Below are 17,269 nucleotides of genomic sequence, written 5' to 3'. Positions count from 1 at the left end.
AGCCAGCGACGCCCATGTCCCACGAATGAGTAAAAAAAACCTTTTGTTATTTAATCTCTTCTGATTTTTACTCTCCCTTTCACTTGCTTGAAACCTATTTCACTTCTAACTTTTTCCAATCCCTGATCTATAAAGTGTTAATTCTCATTTTTCTCACCACATATGTTGCCCAACATGCTAGGTATTTTGGGCATTTTTATTTTTAGTTAGATTTCCAACATCTGTGGTATTTTGTGACAGTCAACCAGATTTCAGTTCTCCACTTTAGATTTTGGCTTCTCATTTTAAATGTCACAAGTTATAACATGTTGCCTGTGCAAGCACAGTGTTTCATGAAAGAGAAAGCTGGCACAGTGGAGAAGTAACTGAAGACCTGTTCAACACGATGATCTGAGAAAGTAAACCCCAAAACACTGAAATTGGCAGTAAGACCTCAAACATGTAGTCTCAGTCTTTATAGCTCCACGCTGATGGTTTTCAATGGAAATTGTGCCATATATTACTAAAATGCTTTTGATGGCACGCTGCAAGTCAGATCTTACCCAACCTAAATTGAGAGAAGGAAGGATGGGGAGTCAAAATGTCAATTCAAGAGCTGGAGAAATTACAGAACCCATTAACTGGTTGACGCATTCAAACTGAGCACATCTTGTAAAGTCCATATCAGCAGTCAATGGTCAGTTGGTGAAACAGCAGAGCATTAAACTACAATTGGAGCTCCACCCATGGAAAAGCAGCTGCAGTGTGAGGCCATCAGAAGGGCCGTTAACTCTAAACCAAAACAACTCATTGATGACAGGATTACAAACGTAACAATTCTACTGGTTAATATTTAAATCACATTTCTTTCCAACAATTCAAAGTGCTGCAGTTTCCAATAAAAATCAGTGTAAAGAGACAGACAATTCAGTCTATTATTTACCAACATGAGTTTATTGAAAGTTTCAAAGTTGTGCAGTAGTCGAGTATAACTGAATGTGTTACAACTGTTTCAGAACATGCACCAGAACATAAGCAACACTATTACTGTTAATGTGAAATCCATAGCAGAAATCAGAGCTTGTAACAGAGGTTTTCGGGTCTGGAGTGCTTAATTGTCAAAACACACTCTTTGTTGGTGTTACAAATACTGTACTACTGGTGAGCACAATGTTGTTGTAGTATTCAACAGCCAACTAGAAGCAACAAATATACCCAGGCTGGATGAATCCATGGGTCCTGGGTCCTAAGGAATCTAACCAGACCATTACAGTATAGATTTGACAGACTGAACCAACAGCTAAGGTCTATGAAGCATCAACAAGAATCAATTCTGCTGGCGCCCATAGATTCTCATCTCTCAGTGCTTTCTCAAACTGAGACACCACTTCTATCAGTGCATTAAATGTGTAGCATCTGTCGCTGCTTGGCATTGATAGATATAAGAAATGGGACCAGTGGACCACTTACTTTCTATTATTACCAGTCACATATCATTAACTTACAAAAAAAATTCTTCCAGCCCTGCTATGTCTTAGGACAGCATAATTGTTCACGAATGCCATTTCTGTTCAACAGCATTAAAAAATGTCCAAATGCAATTGGATCAGTGAAACAGCAAGATTTCAATCTGTACAACCTAATAGTTACAGCTCTATATTACACAATACTTACACTACGTACACAATATACATTAGATGAACAATCTTTTGGATTGTCCGAAATCTTTAGAGTCACATCTAACTTGAAAAAAATCTACACCTCTCCGCCTCCCGGAAAAGCTGTGTAAACATAACAAACTTATCAATTTAAGGTCCAAGGTGACAGTTCTATAGTTCAAGTTAAATACTGTTCAGCTTTGCCTTCATACTCCCGTTTGTCTTCATAACTCATTTATAAATCAAAGTGGTCTATAGCAGTGTAAAGGAGGGCACGGCCCTCAGACTCTCCAGTTAGTATCTGATTGCCTCTGATCCACTTCTTCCTCAACCTTGTCAGGAAGCAATTATATTGGTGCACACATACATACACGCGCATGCACACACAGACATAGGCGTGTTGAATGAAATAAAACTGTGCACGCATTTTCACAGCATGAGCAATGATCGGTAACCAGCACTCAGATCTGCATGGCTGCTTTTCTTCTTTTGTGCATACAACCACTCTCTTTGAGAGAGCAAGCTTTCATTCCACACCCTCAAAGCAAACTCCTTTAGCCAAAGACGACCGTCTTAACACTGAAGAGAGTTTCTTTCTGAATTTATACAACTCTAGTTCCCATTACCAATTTGGAATTGTTGGTGTGCGATGAAATATTACATGATGATTGATATGACAGTTTATTTCTCTTCTCTGCAAAGCCCGTTGGCTCCAATGGATTGTACAGTCAGGACTTTAAGCTGATGATCCCCCATTTGGTGGCGTAGGTTGAGTAGATTGTCCTGATTGAGACACTGGCGGGGAACAGCCAGTTGTCTGGAGCTGTGCCTGAAACTGTGCTAACTGCTCAGGGCTAGCCAGAGTCTTCAGCAGGTTGTTTTCCTGTTCCAACTGAGAATTTCTCTCTACCAGTTCTTTGATTTGTTCCTTAAGGACCTCCACCTCCTCCCTCACTGCATACATCAAGTGACTCTTCACCAGATCCTGCAAAACAATTAATCCCATTAAAGATAATCTCAGCTGATGACACCAAAACACATTTTTAAAAACTTATTTATTCGAATAAACAAAACATTTTGCTGGCCATATTTCATCTGATGCTTTCATTGAATCATACAGTGCAGGAGAGGCCCTTCAACCCATCGAGTCTGCACCGACACATTAGAAACACCTGAACTCTCACCTAACCCCATCTACCAGCATTTGGTCCATAACCTTGAATATTATGACATGCCAAGTCTTGTTATTTTAGTTTTCATTAATTTCTTCTGCCCATATAAAAACCATCCCCTGTGGGGAACCACAAAACAATTTTCTCAATGAGGATATCCCAGCTGTACTGGACTCTCCCAAAAGGCAGCAGAATGAATTTTCCCTTCACTTTGTATAATTCAGCAGCAGAAAACATCTAATTGAAGAGTTGCTGTTGGATAAAGTGAAGCAGAGACAGGTGAGCTACTGCACTGCCACATACAACTCACGGGCGGCACGGTAGCACAGTGGTTAGCACTGCTGCTTCACAGCTCCAGGGACCTGGGTTCGATTCCCGGCTTGGGTCACTGTCTGTGTGGAGTTTGCACATTCTCCTCGTGTCTGCGTGGGTTTCCTCCGGGTGCTCCGGTTTCCTCCCACAGTCCAAAGATGTGCGGATTAGGTTGATTGGCCATGCTAAAATTGCCCCTTAGTGTCCTGAGATGCGTAGGTTAGAGAGATTAGTGGGTAAAATATGTAGGGATATGGGGGTAGGGCCTGGGTGGGATTGTGGTCGGTGCAGACTCGATGGGCCGAATAGCCTCTTTCTGTACTGTAGGGTTTCTATGATTTCTATGAACTCCTGAAGGGAATCTGAGCTACATGTGTTACTTAGAAGTGGGGCAGTCTGACTCTAGGTCTGATATTAGATCAAAAACAATGGCACTGAAGTGAGCAATATATGCATTAGAAAATATTGCAAGTGCATTCTACATCCTTCATTAAACCACTTTTGAGATGAACTCAAATTTCTCAATCATGGTTTCAAGTTAATGCCTGATATAATGCAAAATAATATACTGCTTAAACAAAAGCCTGAACAGCATGAGATGCCAAAGGGTTACAAGTTTAAAATTGGGAAAATATTTGCAACCTGCTCTTTGGGCAAGTGCTTTGAAACACATTCCTGTTGAGTAGTGCATACACTGTACTTGCACCTAACGTGCAGCTTTCTCATGTTATTCCCTCCAAGCCCTCCCTAAACTTTACCAAGACACACCTTCTGCTCCTTTAACCCTTTGTTCCCCCCCCAAACTGCTGGCCATCCAGCTCCCCTTCCTGACCCTCATGTTAACTGATGCTATAATCCCCTTTGATCATGTAATTTCCTCCTTCACTTCAAAACAGCTATCAACCCCCACACTTCATAATACTCACCCCTATTATCCTATGCAAACTACTGCATTTTCCTTTCAAGTTCTTGAGTGTGTTGACTCTCCAAATCTGCCCATCTCTCTTGCAGCTTCATGTCTGAACTCACCCACTCTGGTTTGACCACAGCACTGAAATAGTCTTCAAAGCCACAAATGATGCCCCGTGTGACTGCGACAATGGTAAAGTATCACTCATCCTTCTCAACCTGTCCACAGCCTTTGATACAGTTGACTATCTCATTCCTGATCACAATCTTGGCTGATCACAATCTTGGCGTCCTAATGGACCCTGATGAGCTCGTGACCCGATATGTCCTCTCCATCTTCCTACTTCCGCCTCCGTATCATCAGCCATCTCTGTTCGTCTCAGTTCATTTGCTGCTGAAAACCTCAATCATATTGTTATCACCTCTCGACTTGACTATTCTTTCCTGCCTGGCCTTGACCTTCAATTGAGTTCATCCAAAATTCTGCTGCTTGAACTCATACCAAGTCTTGTTCACTCATCATTCTTGTACTTGGCCGACTTAAAACTAGAAATGCCTAAATTTTAACATCTCATTCTGCTTTTCAAACTCCCACATGGTCTATTACCCCAACATCTCTACATCCTCTTCTAATCCCACAACCCTCTGAAGTCCCCGTTTTCTTTTAATTTTGACCTCATACTTAATTTTCATAATTTTAACCAGCTGTGCCTTCAGCTAAGGTCTGGAATCGCCTCCCTAAACCTCTCCAACTCTCCTCCTTGAAGACATCGCCTCAAATCTACCTCTGATAAAGATGTAACCACTTGTCCTAATACTTTGTGTACTTTGGTCTAAAATGTAATTGTCAACGTGCCTGTGAAGCATATGGTGATGTTAAAAATGCTCTATAAATGCCAATTATTTTTGTTGATATACACCAGATTATTTACTTTCTGATCAACGAGCAATAAATGCTCTAGATACTAAGCAAAACAATTATCATCATTTTTGTCATACTGAAAGCTCGAGTGCCACAGCTCCCAATCACGGACTTCTAACTTCTGTATTACTATGTTAAATCTGTGAAATACTTCATAGAAAATCATAGAAACCCTACAGCACAGAAGGAGGCCATTCGGCCCATCGAGTCTGCACCGACCACAATCCCACCCAGGCCCTAGCCCCATATCCCTACATATTTTACCCACTAATCCCTCTAACCTACGCATCTCAGGACACTAAGGGCAATTTTAGCACGGCCAATCAACCTAACCCGTATATCTTTGGACATCTTCGGATTTGTGGGGTATTAGGTGAAATTAACATTTCCTAGCACTCAACCTAGCTCAGGCTGCAGCATACCTATATGATTTTAACATTTCTACCTCTCTCCAGTTTGGAGGAGTCATATGGACTGGAAAAATTAACTCCATCTCTCCGCAGATGTTGCTAGACCTGCTGGGTTTTTTTCAGCATTTTCAGTTTTTAATTCAGATTTCCAGCATCTACAGTATTTTGTTTTTATCCAATTCTGATTGCTGAAGACTACAGAGGCGTCCACTCGGTGACCCACCTCTCATTTCTCCCTTCATCGCCCTCTCCCTCCCCCAGTGTCTCTCCCCCTCCCTCTCTCTCTTTCTGCTCCTTCCGCTCCTGACAACTGCTGACGTCTGCGAGACCGCAGGCCGTGCCACGTCACTACCAGCTGTCCAATGGGAGGCCGAGTTATTTATAGCCCAGGGTTTAAGGTTCTGAGATCGCCTGGCAACAGCGGAAGATGGAGCGGAGCCCGAGCGAAGCGGAGCCCGGGGAGAGCGCGCGAGCGGAGCGGAGCCCGGGGAGGGCGCGGAACCCCGGGGAGAGCGCGCGAGCGGAGCCCCGGGAGAGCGCTCCACGGGCCGGAGTCTAATCAATCTGTACACACCGACTCTACAATGGGAAAGACTACAACTGAACCCACAGCCAGTCTCCCTCTAGAGCAGAATTCAAATCACTTTACACCAACCAGGCTATGATTCAGCCCCAGACAGAAAACCTTAACATTGAAGGATCCCTCCTCGACCAGCTAGTTAAAAACATCAAAGGCACCGAAACTATTCCATCTCTAACCCCCCCTTCAGTCTGTCTTAATCTGACAACCATAAACACATATATTCCCCTGTGGGACATGCAAAGGGTTTACTGCACAACAAAACTGCCTGATCAACAACATTCAGATCAGAATCTTGTGCCATACATAAACTTACATTCATGTTAACATAAATGATCTGTCTACTCATAGGACTAGCACTGCAATAGGGTTTACTGTTGAGAGATTACATTATACAAGCAAGAACAATATTAAATACTGGTATCCTAGTTGCACGACCGTGGCATCAAAATTTTATTATTTCAAATTACAGGTACATAAAAACGTACCTTTTTAAAAAAGGTGTAGCGGGTGAGTGACGAGGTCAGGATGCAAAAAGGCTGATGCACACAGAAAGATGTCTCATTCACCTTGAGCATCCATGCAATGATGTCCCATGAACAATGAATAAATGTCCCTCTACAGAGAAGGCAAACAGTGGAAATACTGGCACACTGTACAGTGGATGTGCAACCCGCATTGCTGCACCTATGCTTTCTGAATTATCCCTCTCTTCCCACTGGCACGGTCCCACTTACAAACAGTGCATTCCCTCTCTTCCCTCACCCCCACCATTCACCTGTAAAGGGTTTTTGAAATGCTCTGAATTGGCTTCTCCTCCCTGACATTAGTGCATGATCAATACCTCTTTTCTACACAAATACTTGACTTACCATGGCTTGCTCGATTTTGTTGTCTATGGCTACCACACTGGCACCAGAAGAACTATAAAGAAACACAAAAAAAACAAGATTAAAGCAACAATCACGATTGAAAATGGAAGAAAAACAGAGGAATGGTAGACAAATCAAGCCGTCCCTCCTGCCAAGATCTAATGTACAGTTGTAACCTGATAACCGCCTTGTTTTTGTGTTAACTGATGCATTTTATTTATCCCCCCCCCCCCCGCCCCAGGCGCAAACAGCTCGCAGGCGATGCAACACTCAAAACATGTTTGCTGCAATATTATTTATATTTTAATCATCGTTTGCATCTGGATCAACGTGTAGGATTGCGCCTCAAAACAAAAACAGCCATATCTTCACTTTTTGCTGACTCTGGGGTAGATGCCCCCTCTGTAATGCGGCAAAATAACAAGGCTTGGGAGACGACGCCAGCCATTTTTCCTGCATTGATCTCCGCCAATATTTCCATAGGCACACATCCCACAGCAAGAGCTCCCAGCTCCAGGCACAGATAGCCTGAAAAAATCACTGTCAAATATCCACCACCTTCCCTCCCCACCCCAAAACCCCACAAAGAGTCAGAGATTTGGAAGAAGCTGTCACCGCATTTCAAGCACCGAAGATTGTTGCAATGCAAGTGTTATTTGCTATACTGTATCTGCTACCTCAAAGCCACAAAACATTAACACTGCGAAATTAAAATAAAACCAAAACAAAAGTCCAACAACCGACATTTACCTACTGTCTAATTTTACGGAGGCGTTTTCAGTTCCAAGCAAAGAGGAGAGGAATGAAATCGAGAAATTTCTCAGCTGGTAAACCCCAAGCTCCATCGCCAGTGACTTATAATATTCAGCATTCATGCTACTCCAGAAGAAAAAATACTCGAGAAACGGAGCGTTTTGCTGCTGCCTGTGATGGATTAGCCGGTGGTGGCAGAGGGAGAGAGGGGTTAATGGATGCTGAAGGTTAGAGATTAGTAATTTGGAATGAAGCTGCAAAGTAGTGAGAGACCAGGAGATCCACCTCCACACAGCTCCACAAAGAAAGCGTTCTGATTGCTCACAAACAGCTCCCTGCCGCTTGCTGCTCCCCAGCAAAAACCCTCCAAGGCACAATCAACATAACATATGCAAGGAACGCCCACTAGCTGCGCCGCAATAGGCTCACCTGATCCTCATTAGCATAATGTATGCGAACACGGAGCCACAGCCGCAGTAGCTCAGCGTACCTGATTTTCATAATTTCCACGCATAAATTAGCCATCGGGGAACGCCCACAGTGCATGCAAAGTGTCCAAGCACAGGTAGGGAGGGACACTTCATGTTAAACAAGGCACCTTCTTCACTGTCACTGCTCATCTATTATATTACGTGCTATTTACGTAAAATATTTCCCTCAAACCCAGCAAATAATCTATTTGAAAAGACAAACAGCCACTGCAGGAATATTTGCTCACTGTTTTTATTTTACATCCCATTTATCGGAGTTGTATTTACTCTAACAGATAGACGTAATCTATTTCTGAGACCCATATGTGGTAAGTGATTTGCTTATCACTTCTTCCAAAATGTTCTCATTTGCTCACATGCTGTTCTATTTTTGGGTGATTTTACTGTCTAAATCTGGGGGAACTGCGTGGGGAGGAGGGGGATATGCAAACTTCTGGTAACAGCAAAACTGTGGAAATTAAAAACTACAGAATATTTAAAGAATATTTAAATAATTGGCAACAAAAGGTACTAAAGAATAGACAGCTCAATCCATGGTTGATTTTATCATTTGGCCAGTGATAGAGTTCTTTTAAAATATAACTTCTCTAATAGTTCTATTTTTTAAGATCTGGTCATTTTGTTCTGAAATTCCACACCGAAGTAGAGTTGTTCCCAACTTGTCAAATTCTTTTTATTATAAGCAATAATACTGCTAGATCACTGCTAGATCTCATCTCCCAGGCATTAACATACAAGTTTATCAACCTATAGTTAAGATCTTCAATTCCCACCATCTAGCACATGGACAGTGGACGTTTCCAAGACTAGTTGCAGTCTGTAAAATCATTTGCACTTATATAACAGCGTGTAATAATAGCACCTTTAACGTCGCTAAGTGTCCTGAGGTACTTCATAGGAGCTTTCTCAAACCCAACTACAGAATGATAGGTAACCAAACGTTTGGGTTGAGAACAAGTTCTAATCAGTGTCTTAAAAGAGAAAATGTAGCTGAAAGTATAGCTGCCAATGATGATGCATTTAAGAGCAGGGATGGGCAAGAAGCCATAATTCGATGAGTGCAGGGATATAGTGCTTTAACATATACAAATATCCTAAGAAATGGTCATTGGATAAACATATGGATGATGTTGGAATAGTGTAGGTTCGATGGGCTTTAGATTGGTTTCACTGGTCGGTGCAACATCGAGGGCCGAAGGGCCTGCACTGCGCTATAATGTTCTATGTTTAGAGGGGGGAGTTTGAAAGCTGACTGTAGTGGAACACGGTTCAAAAGTCTGGTCATAACAGTCCTCAATGTGCAATAACTCATTAGCAATTTCATGTTAATTGTTCAATTAAAATATTTGACTGTAAAGTATGGTAATTGGACCGAAAGGAATCTACTTGACCAAAAATAAATTCTAGTATGGACTATTTCTGAAGAGACCCTGAGCCTTGGCCTCAAACGATCAAGTTTTGCTGGTGAAAACTTGATTCATCACACACAATCTCAATTTTAGCAGAAAATAAACTGCAGTCTGATTACAAGTCTGTGGCTACACACACACACACAACTCAAATACGACTTGTGTACCTGTCTTTACAGAGGAGATCTTTCAATGCTACAGCCTTACTGTGCATATTTTCTGTATGTTATTGTGCATAACATCAATCGCTACCAAACTCAATCACCAGTTCTATAGTACAGACATACTGCCACCTACTGTTCAACTCCAGCAAGAATATGAAACAAGCGTTACATAACTGATGCTACCAGAGGAAGCGACCATTAATTGTAAACACTGGTGAAAGCCATTAACAGCCCATTTTGCTGCAACCCATATTGACCGTGGATTGTTACAGTGACATGCACTGACGTAATCTGATATGAAAGGATTAATGGTCTTTACATTCCTAATAAGGGTTAAAAAAAGAAAAACGAACTCTCCTTGTGCATTCGCAGCTTGCATTCACATATAGCAAAACTGCCACGGCACTTCAAGGCATTACCAATCAAAATTTTTGACAGCAATCCACATCTGGTTTGCTGTCAAGGATACATCAAGATAGGTGACCAAAAGCTTGATCAAAGAGGTAGATTTTAAGGTCCATCTGAAGGAACAGAAGTAGATATAGTGGTTTAGTGTGAATTTCAGAGCTGATGAGCAAGATCAGCTAAAAGCTCAGCCAACAATGGCGGAATGATGAAAATCAGGGATGTGCAAGGGACCAGAGTTGAATTAATACATCTGCAAGAGCACTTCATAGTTTACAAAACATAAATCAAATCAGATGGCACTGAGAGGATGTTGCAGGGCGCGGGAAGTTAATATGGCTTATACTGTTACCAATTTTTATCCTCGAGATCGGAGTGCATTCATTTATTCCCTCCCCCCCAGCCCCGTGCCTCGGAAAGGGAGTGGTGAGCTTTCTCCTTTTGAGCCACTCCAGTCCACGTGAAGATGTTCCTGTAATGCTGTTGGATAAGGAGTTCCAGGAGTCTGACCCAAGTGAGGATGAGTGTTATTCTTTATCATGGTTTTATGCTACTCAGAGGACAGCTCAGAGCTGACCACGTCAGGGGTCTCGCACACAGGACAGACTGGATAAGGATGGCATGTTTCCTTCCCATTAATGGACCCATTTATGAGAAATTGATAACTTCATGATTATTTGAAGAAATTTCCAGTTTTTAAAACCCAAATTAAAACTCAAACTGCCACTTTGGGATTTGAACGCATGCTCTCTGGATTAATGTTAGCCTGGTAATAACCACTACACTGCTGCACCACCATTTAGACTAAATAAAATCAACTGGAATGTACTATATTTTGAACTTGCCTTTTGAGAGTTCAATTATAAAACCATTGCATTAGTTTCCTATACAAAAATCTGCACATTTAACTTGCTACCAGTCGATAAGAACAGCTATACCATTCAGCCCCAGAAGATACTGGAAATTAAAATGACATGACTGCAAACAAAGGTTGGCTAATTTTCATTGAACATTTATAATCAGGTTTTCAATCAAATGCTGTTTTGATGATTGAATTTTGGATTAAAACACATTTGATAAACACAATTTAAATAAAATACAAATACTGAAAATCTGAAACAAAACAGAAATGTACAGAATCCACTAGTCAAGATCGGAGAGAAAAATATGGGCTATTAGTCCAGCAGAGATCGCTGATCAGTGCAGCTAGTTACACAAGGCTGGCATCATCCAACTTTTACAAACATATGCAGGCAGATCTTCAAAGTGGTGCCTGACTGCATTCAAAAGGACTTGCCCATGAGGTTATTTAAATCTTTACATCTTAAACCGCAACGAAGCAAGGATGGAAGAGTCTGGACTGCAGATATCGTAACAGGAACCAAGTCATTATATTCTCTGCTAAATATTTTAATCTCGACTTAGAAAGTCTAAGCCAAATTCTTACTGAAGAGTACAATGGGCTCACTCATTCAGTGTACAACACTGGCGGTATTTTTAAACCAGCCATCTCCCAGAATCATTTACAATATTATAGTTGATTTTATTCAGTACATTTAGTTTGGAATTTGGAAGACCAATGGCCATAAGTAGCTCCCAGAGTTTGTACTACAGTATTCATTTTTAACCCTCTTCCCAGCACCAGGATTATAGGCCCATTGAAAACTGGAGCACTTTTCTGTAATGTGCCTGATCCATTGGTGCTCAGTTCACTGGATTTACATTTCGGGGTAGAATTGGCACACAACTGGTTATGGTAACATTGGATTTTCACCATTCTGGCAGTACACTTCCCTGATGTCAGGGAAAGTCTATACATTACCGTGATAAAAACTACTTTAATTAGTACAGGATTAAAATGGTGGGTACTCTTACTATCAGAAGTAATCAGTGAAACTACCTCCTGTGATTAGCTACTACTGTGGTTATTTATTTAATGCTACCGTTAGTTCACAGTCCCAGCTTCAAGAGCAGCAAAAACGATGGAGTCGTCTTTATCTTGCTGTCCATTTTAAGCTCTACCATGCTGCGCTGGTAGCTCTGCCTCCTACCTGCAATGGAGATACTTTATGTTGACCATCACTTGTTTGGCCAAGGGCAGGTAACTAACTGCTTGATCCTCCCTTCAAGCTCAAATGTGCAGTTTTTAATCCTCTGCATTGGAGAAGGTCCACAATCAAAATGCAAGTTCAACTGAGGCTTTCAAATAACTGGATATACATTACAGGAAAGAATGCTGGGACACTGGTTGAGAAATATTCTAATAGCACTGATATCAGCCCCAACACTAAGGCCAACAGAGACAACGTATTTTGTAGAAATACAAAGGATGAATCGCCCTCATCCATCCAAATCCCTCCTCAGGGATGGTCAAAGTGGGATTGCAAAGATCTGGAATGAAGGCACAGCAATACATTTCTCAAAGATTGATTTGATTTATTGTCAAATGTATTGGTACACATTGAAAAGTATTGTTTCTTGCGCATAGGCAAAATATACCGTTCATAGAGTACATAGAGGAGAAGGAAAGGAGAGGGTGCAGAGTTGCAGGTTGATAAAAGTTTCTTACTTAAATATAGCACAAGGTAAACATTGGTATAAAATGTGTGATTAGTTTTCAAACTGCACAAACCAGGACTTATTAGCTTTTGAGCCAGATGATGATTAAGTTTGAAAAATACCACTCAAGCATTTTTTGGTGGGTTGGGATGGAAGCTGGATAGTGAACCCAGCTTTTAACTGTTGTTCTTTATAAGGAAAGCATTCATTATTATTGAGCATTGCCTCACATTCTTTAAAACTTGAATCGCTGCCCAGTTTGATTTGCCAAGCAGTAGCCACACCACCTGATGGACAAAGAGGGGTTTCAAACATTCAGCTCCAGCTTAAATAGGTTTTGCGTCCTTTCAGTTCATGAATACATATTTGGAGTTAGTTTCGACTGAAAGCCTCCTTTCCATTCGGTGACAGAACCTGGCAATAAATTAGTAATCCTATTCAGAGGTTACGAGGAGGACAGGTGTGGGAAATGGTAAAACAAATCACAGTGGTTGCTATGGCTTAGATTTAAAAGTTCTGTTTTACTGTCCACAGAACTTTCAGCAAAAGAACCTTGTCTCTCAACACAGAGACTGTGTGTTTTACATCATTTGGACCGACAGTTATTGTGTGATCCTACATGCAAACTAACCCAACTCCTTACAACTTCCATTTTTACAGCAGAGCTAAAGAGAGAGATTGAGAGAGGTGACCAAGTTGAGTTGGAAAGTTGGATTTTAAGTCAGTGTCCAAAGCGGAAAGAATAATAAGTGGGAAAGGGAGTTTTAATGAGCTAACTGGTAGGGTTGAGGTAACGACAGATTCACTTATCAATGATGTGAGGGATACACACAGGTCAAAAATCAGAACAAAGGATATGGGAAGAGAGTCAAGATAGGAGGAGGTTGAAGCAAAGTGGGACAAGGCTGTGAAGAACCTAGAAAAGGAGGACAATGTGGAACTAGGTCGGCGGAGAGGAGTGAGGAATAAACAGGATGTAGGTGGCAGTTATTTGAATTAACTAGGTATATGAAGGTGGAGGAACGAAGGCTTCCAGGGAGAACAGCATTCAGCCGAGGACAAATAAACACACAACGAAAGGCTCGCAAACTATAACTAACCAAAGTTAAATCAGCCAACAGTTAAAGTACAATTGTAAATCATCTTCATCACAAGTATTACAGTTAACCTAACGTTCTACTGACACAGAACTTGGCATTCAAATTTTTGCAGGTAAGAGTGCAATAAGTACTTCTCCAGAAATGTCTTTCAGCTCAAAATTTTCACCTCTGCTGCTACAATAGTTTAATTACAGAGCTCCTCTGACTGCCAAGAATTGGGAACAAGTAGTGGACCTGCAATTTACTGTCCGGATTTAAATAGAATCTCTGTCACGTGGATTCCCATAAGAATCTTGTTGCCATTGTTCACAATCAACACAATGAAAGCTAATTTATGGATTGCTTATCAAACAAAGCTCACACGATGTCAATACAAATTTCCAATGCAACAGAGTGTATTCAAAACAAAATGACATTAAGAACATTGAATTAAATTAAACTATTACAATACAAAGATATTTCAAGCAATGAAAGATAATTGTTTGGAAAAGATTGTCACACATTACTGCTATTATCACCTTAAGCAGATACAGGTTCAGTAAAATATAAATCGGTAGGGGGGATGGAGGAGGAGAGAAAGGGGACAAAATTATGTTTTATCTTTCAAAGCATGGGATGGGAACAATTCATTTTCATGTAAAATCCTGACTTCAATATTTTTATACCCACTGGATTGGACAATTGTGAGCAGCAGTGTTCAGATTCCCATACATAAATAGGATATAGGGCACAGAAACAGGCCATTTATACTCCACTTGAGTCTCATCCCATCTTAACTTATTTAAATTTATCGTGTCATCTTCTTTTCCCTTCTTCCTCATATGCTTGTCTATCCTCTCTTTATATCTGCCCTGGGACTGTTTGATGGGTCAGTGTAGAGAGAGCTTCACTCTGCATCTAACCCATGCTGTACCTACCCTGAGACTGTTTGATAGGACAGTAAGAAGTCTCACAACACCAGGTTAAAGTCCAACGGGTTTATTTGGTAGCACAAGCCACAAGCTTTCGGAGCGCTGCCCCTTCATCAGGTGAGGGGCCTTCATCACCTGATGAAGGGGCTGTGCTCCGAAAGCTTGTGGCTTGTGCTACCAAATAAACCCGTTGGACTTTAACCTGATGCTTTGACACTTCTTACTGTGCTTACCCCAGTTCAATGCCGGCATCACCACATCACTGTTTGATGGGTCAGTGTAGAGGGAGCTTCACTCTGCATCTAACCATGCTGTACCTACCCTAGTTTAAACTAGGGTAAACTTTCACACTAACAGACTAACAATTCATTCAAAAGCGATTAGCAGCATTCCTTTAATTTTGCTCAGAATCTCCTTTACCTAATTCAACAAGAACATTTAATAATATGGGATCCATCTATAACTGAATAATCTTCCCTGCTAAAACTGTCCTGTGTAATACATATACTGGAGCTCTCAATCAAAATTCCTTTAGCCTCTTTGTTCGCTGCTCATTCTATTGAATAGTTGCCACTTGATATCTTGCTGTCTCACCTGACTTTCCATTTAACCAATTGAGACAACTAGGTATCGAGTGACACTTAATGTTTAGTAGAAATGAGGTGACTCAGTGACTAATCAGAGTAAACAAATTTAAAAGCCGTCAGTCAACCAGTTAGATATACAAGTTTCTCATTGTACTGTAAAATATCTCCATAAACAATAATTTAAACCATTGACAGGCAGAATGTATTGTTTAATACATCCATAGAATTCCTATAGCCCATTAAGTCTACAGGGGCTCTCCAAAAGAGCATCCCATCCAGGCTCTCCCCCCTAGCTCTGCGCATTTGCCATGGCCAATCCACTTAACCTACACATCTTTGAACTGTGGGAGGAAACTGGAGCAAACCCACGCAGACATGGTGATTACGTGCAAACTCCACACAATCACCCAAGGCCGTAATCAAATCTCGGTCCCTGGTGCCGAGAGGCAGCAGTATTAACCACTGTGCCACCATGCTACCTTTGGATACAACTACAATTCTAATTTCATCTTTCAACTGAGAATGAAATTTGTGAAGGAGGAGGCGGGAAGACATTGGGGCACATCACAACCAACTGCATTGATGTATTGAGAAACCACATTTAAGTGGAAAATTAAGTTATGGGAGGAAAAATGTGGCCAATGTTTTCCTTCTCCTTTAAAGAGTATAATGGAACACAAATGCAAAACAGACACATGGTACTAAATTATTCTCTTGCAACATTCTCAAAAAGAGGAGGAAGGAACAGATTGAAGTGGGGATATATGAGCACAAATTGTTGAAGGTGGCAGGGCAGGTTGAGAAAGTGGTTAAAAAGGCAAATTTTTTGATTTGATTTATTGTCACATGTTAGTATACAGTGAAACGTATTGTTTCTTGTGCACTAGACAGACAAAGCATACCATACATAGGGAAAAGAAAGGAGAGAATGCAGAATTTGTTACAGTCATAGTTAGAGTGTCGAGAAAGATCAATTTAATGTGAGGTACGTTTATTCAAAAGTCTGACAGCAGCAGGGAAGAGGCTGTTCTAGAGTTGGTTGGTATGTGTCCTCAGACTTTTGTATCTTTTTCCTGATGGAAGAAAGTGGAAGAGAGTATGTCCAGGGTTGTGTGGGGTCCTTAGTTATGCTGGCTGCTTTTCCAAGGCAGCGGGAAGTGTAGACAGAGTCAATGGATGGGAGGCTGGTTTGCGTGATGGACTGGGCTAGTGGGGAGAGCCTGGATGGGATGCTCTTTTGGAGAGCCCCAGTAGACTTAATGGGCTAAATGGCCTCTTTCTGCACGATAGTACTGTAAAATACCTCCATAAACAATAATTTAAACCATTGACAGGCAGAATGTATTGTTTAAATTTGCAGATGACACTAAAGTCGGTGGAGTTGTAGACAGTGCGGAGGGAAGTGACAGGTTACAGAGGGACATAGATAAGCTGCAGAGCTGGGCTGAGAGGTGGCAAATGGAGTTTAATGCGGAAAAGTGTGAGGTGATTCACTTTGGAAGGAGTAACAGGAATACAGAGTACTGGGCTAATGATAAGATACTTGGTAGTGTGGATGAACACAGGGATCTGGGTGTCCATGTGCATAGATCCCTGAAAGTTGGCATCCAGGTTGATAGGGTTGTTAAGAAGGCGTACGGTTAGCTTTTATTGGTAGAGGGATTGAGTTTCGGAGCCAGGAGGTCATGCTGCAACTGTAAAAAAAACTCTGGTACTGCCGCATTTGGAGTATTGCGTACAGTTCTGGTCGCCATATTATAGGAAAGATGTGGAAGTGTTGGAAGGGGTGCAGAGGAGATTTACCAGGATGTTGCCTGGTATGGTGGAAAAATCGTATGAGGAAAGGCTGAGGGGCTTGAGGTTGTTTTCGTTCGAGAGAAGAAGGTTAAGAGGTGACGTAATAGAGGCATACAAGATGATCAGAGGATTAGATAGGGTGGATAGTGAGAGCCTTTTTCCTCGGATGGTGATGGCTCGCACGAGGGGACATAGATTTAAATTGAGGGGTGAGAGATATAGGACAGATGTTAGAGGTAGGTTCTTTACTCAGGGAGTAGTAAGGGCGTGGAATGCTCT

At 41.4% G+C, this 17,269-nt stretch overlaps 1 protein-coding gene across 3 annotated transcripts in view; it reads right to left on the bottom strand.

Moving 5' to 3' along the window:
* Positions 1-912: 912 nt before the first annotated feature.
* LOC144506314 (TSC22 domain family protein 1-like) overlaps positions 913-17,269 on the bottom strand; it is a 220,445-nt gene continuing 204,088 nt past the window's right edge. For 2 of the 3 annotated variants that reach the window (XM_078232262.1, XM_078232263.1), the window contains exons 2-3: positions 6,815-6,866; positions 913-2,622 (exon numbers count right to left, since the gene is read on the bottom strand). In XM_078232262.1, coding sequence (XP_078088388.1) covers positions 2,374-2,622; positions 6,815-6,866 — 301 coding nt within the window. In that variant the 3' untranslated portion in view covers positions 913-2,373. Of the gene's footprint in view, positions 2,623-6,814; positions 6,867-7,564; positions 7,921-17,269 lie in introns of those variants that run through there. The other variant, XM_078232264.1, reaches the window with a different exon arrangement.

Source organism: Mustelus asterias, chromosome 17, assembly GCF_964213995.1.
Source record: "Mustelus asterias chromosome 17, sMusAst1.hap1.1, whole genome shotgun sequence".
Classification (NCBI taxonomy): domain Eukaryota; kingdom Metazoa; phylum Chordata; class Chondrichthyes; order Carcharhiniformes; family Triakidae; genus Mustelus; species Mustelus asterias.
This window is presented reverse-complemented; position numbering and strand designations above follow the sequence as displayed.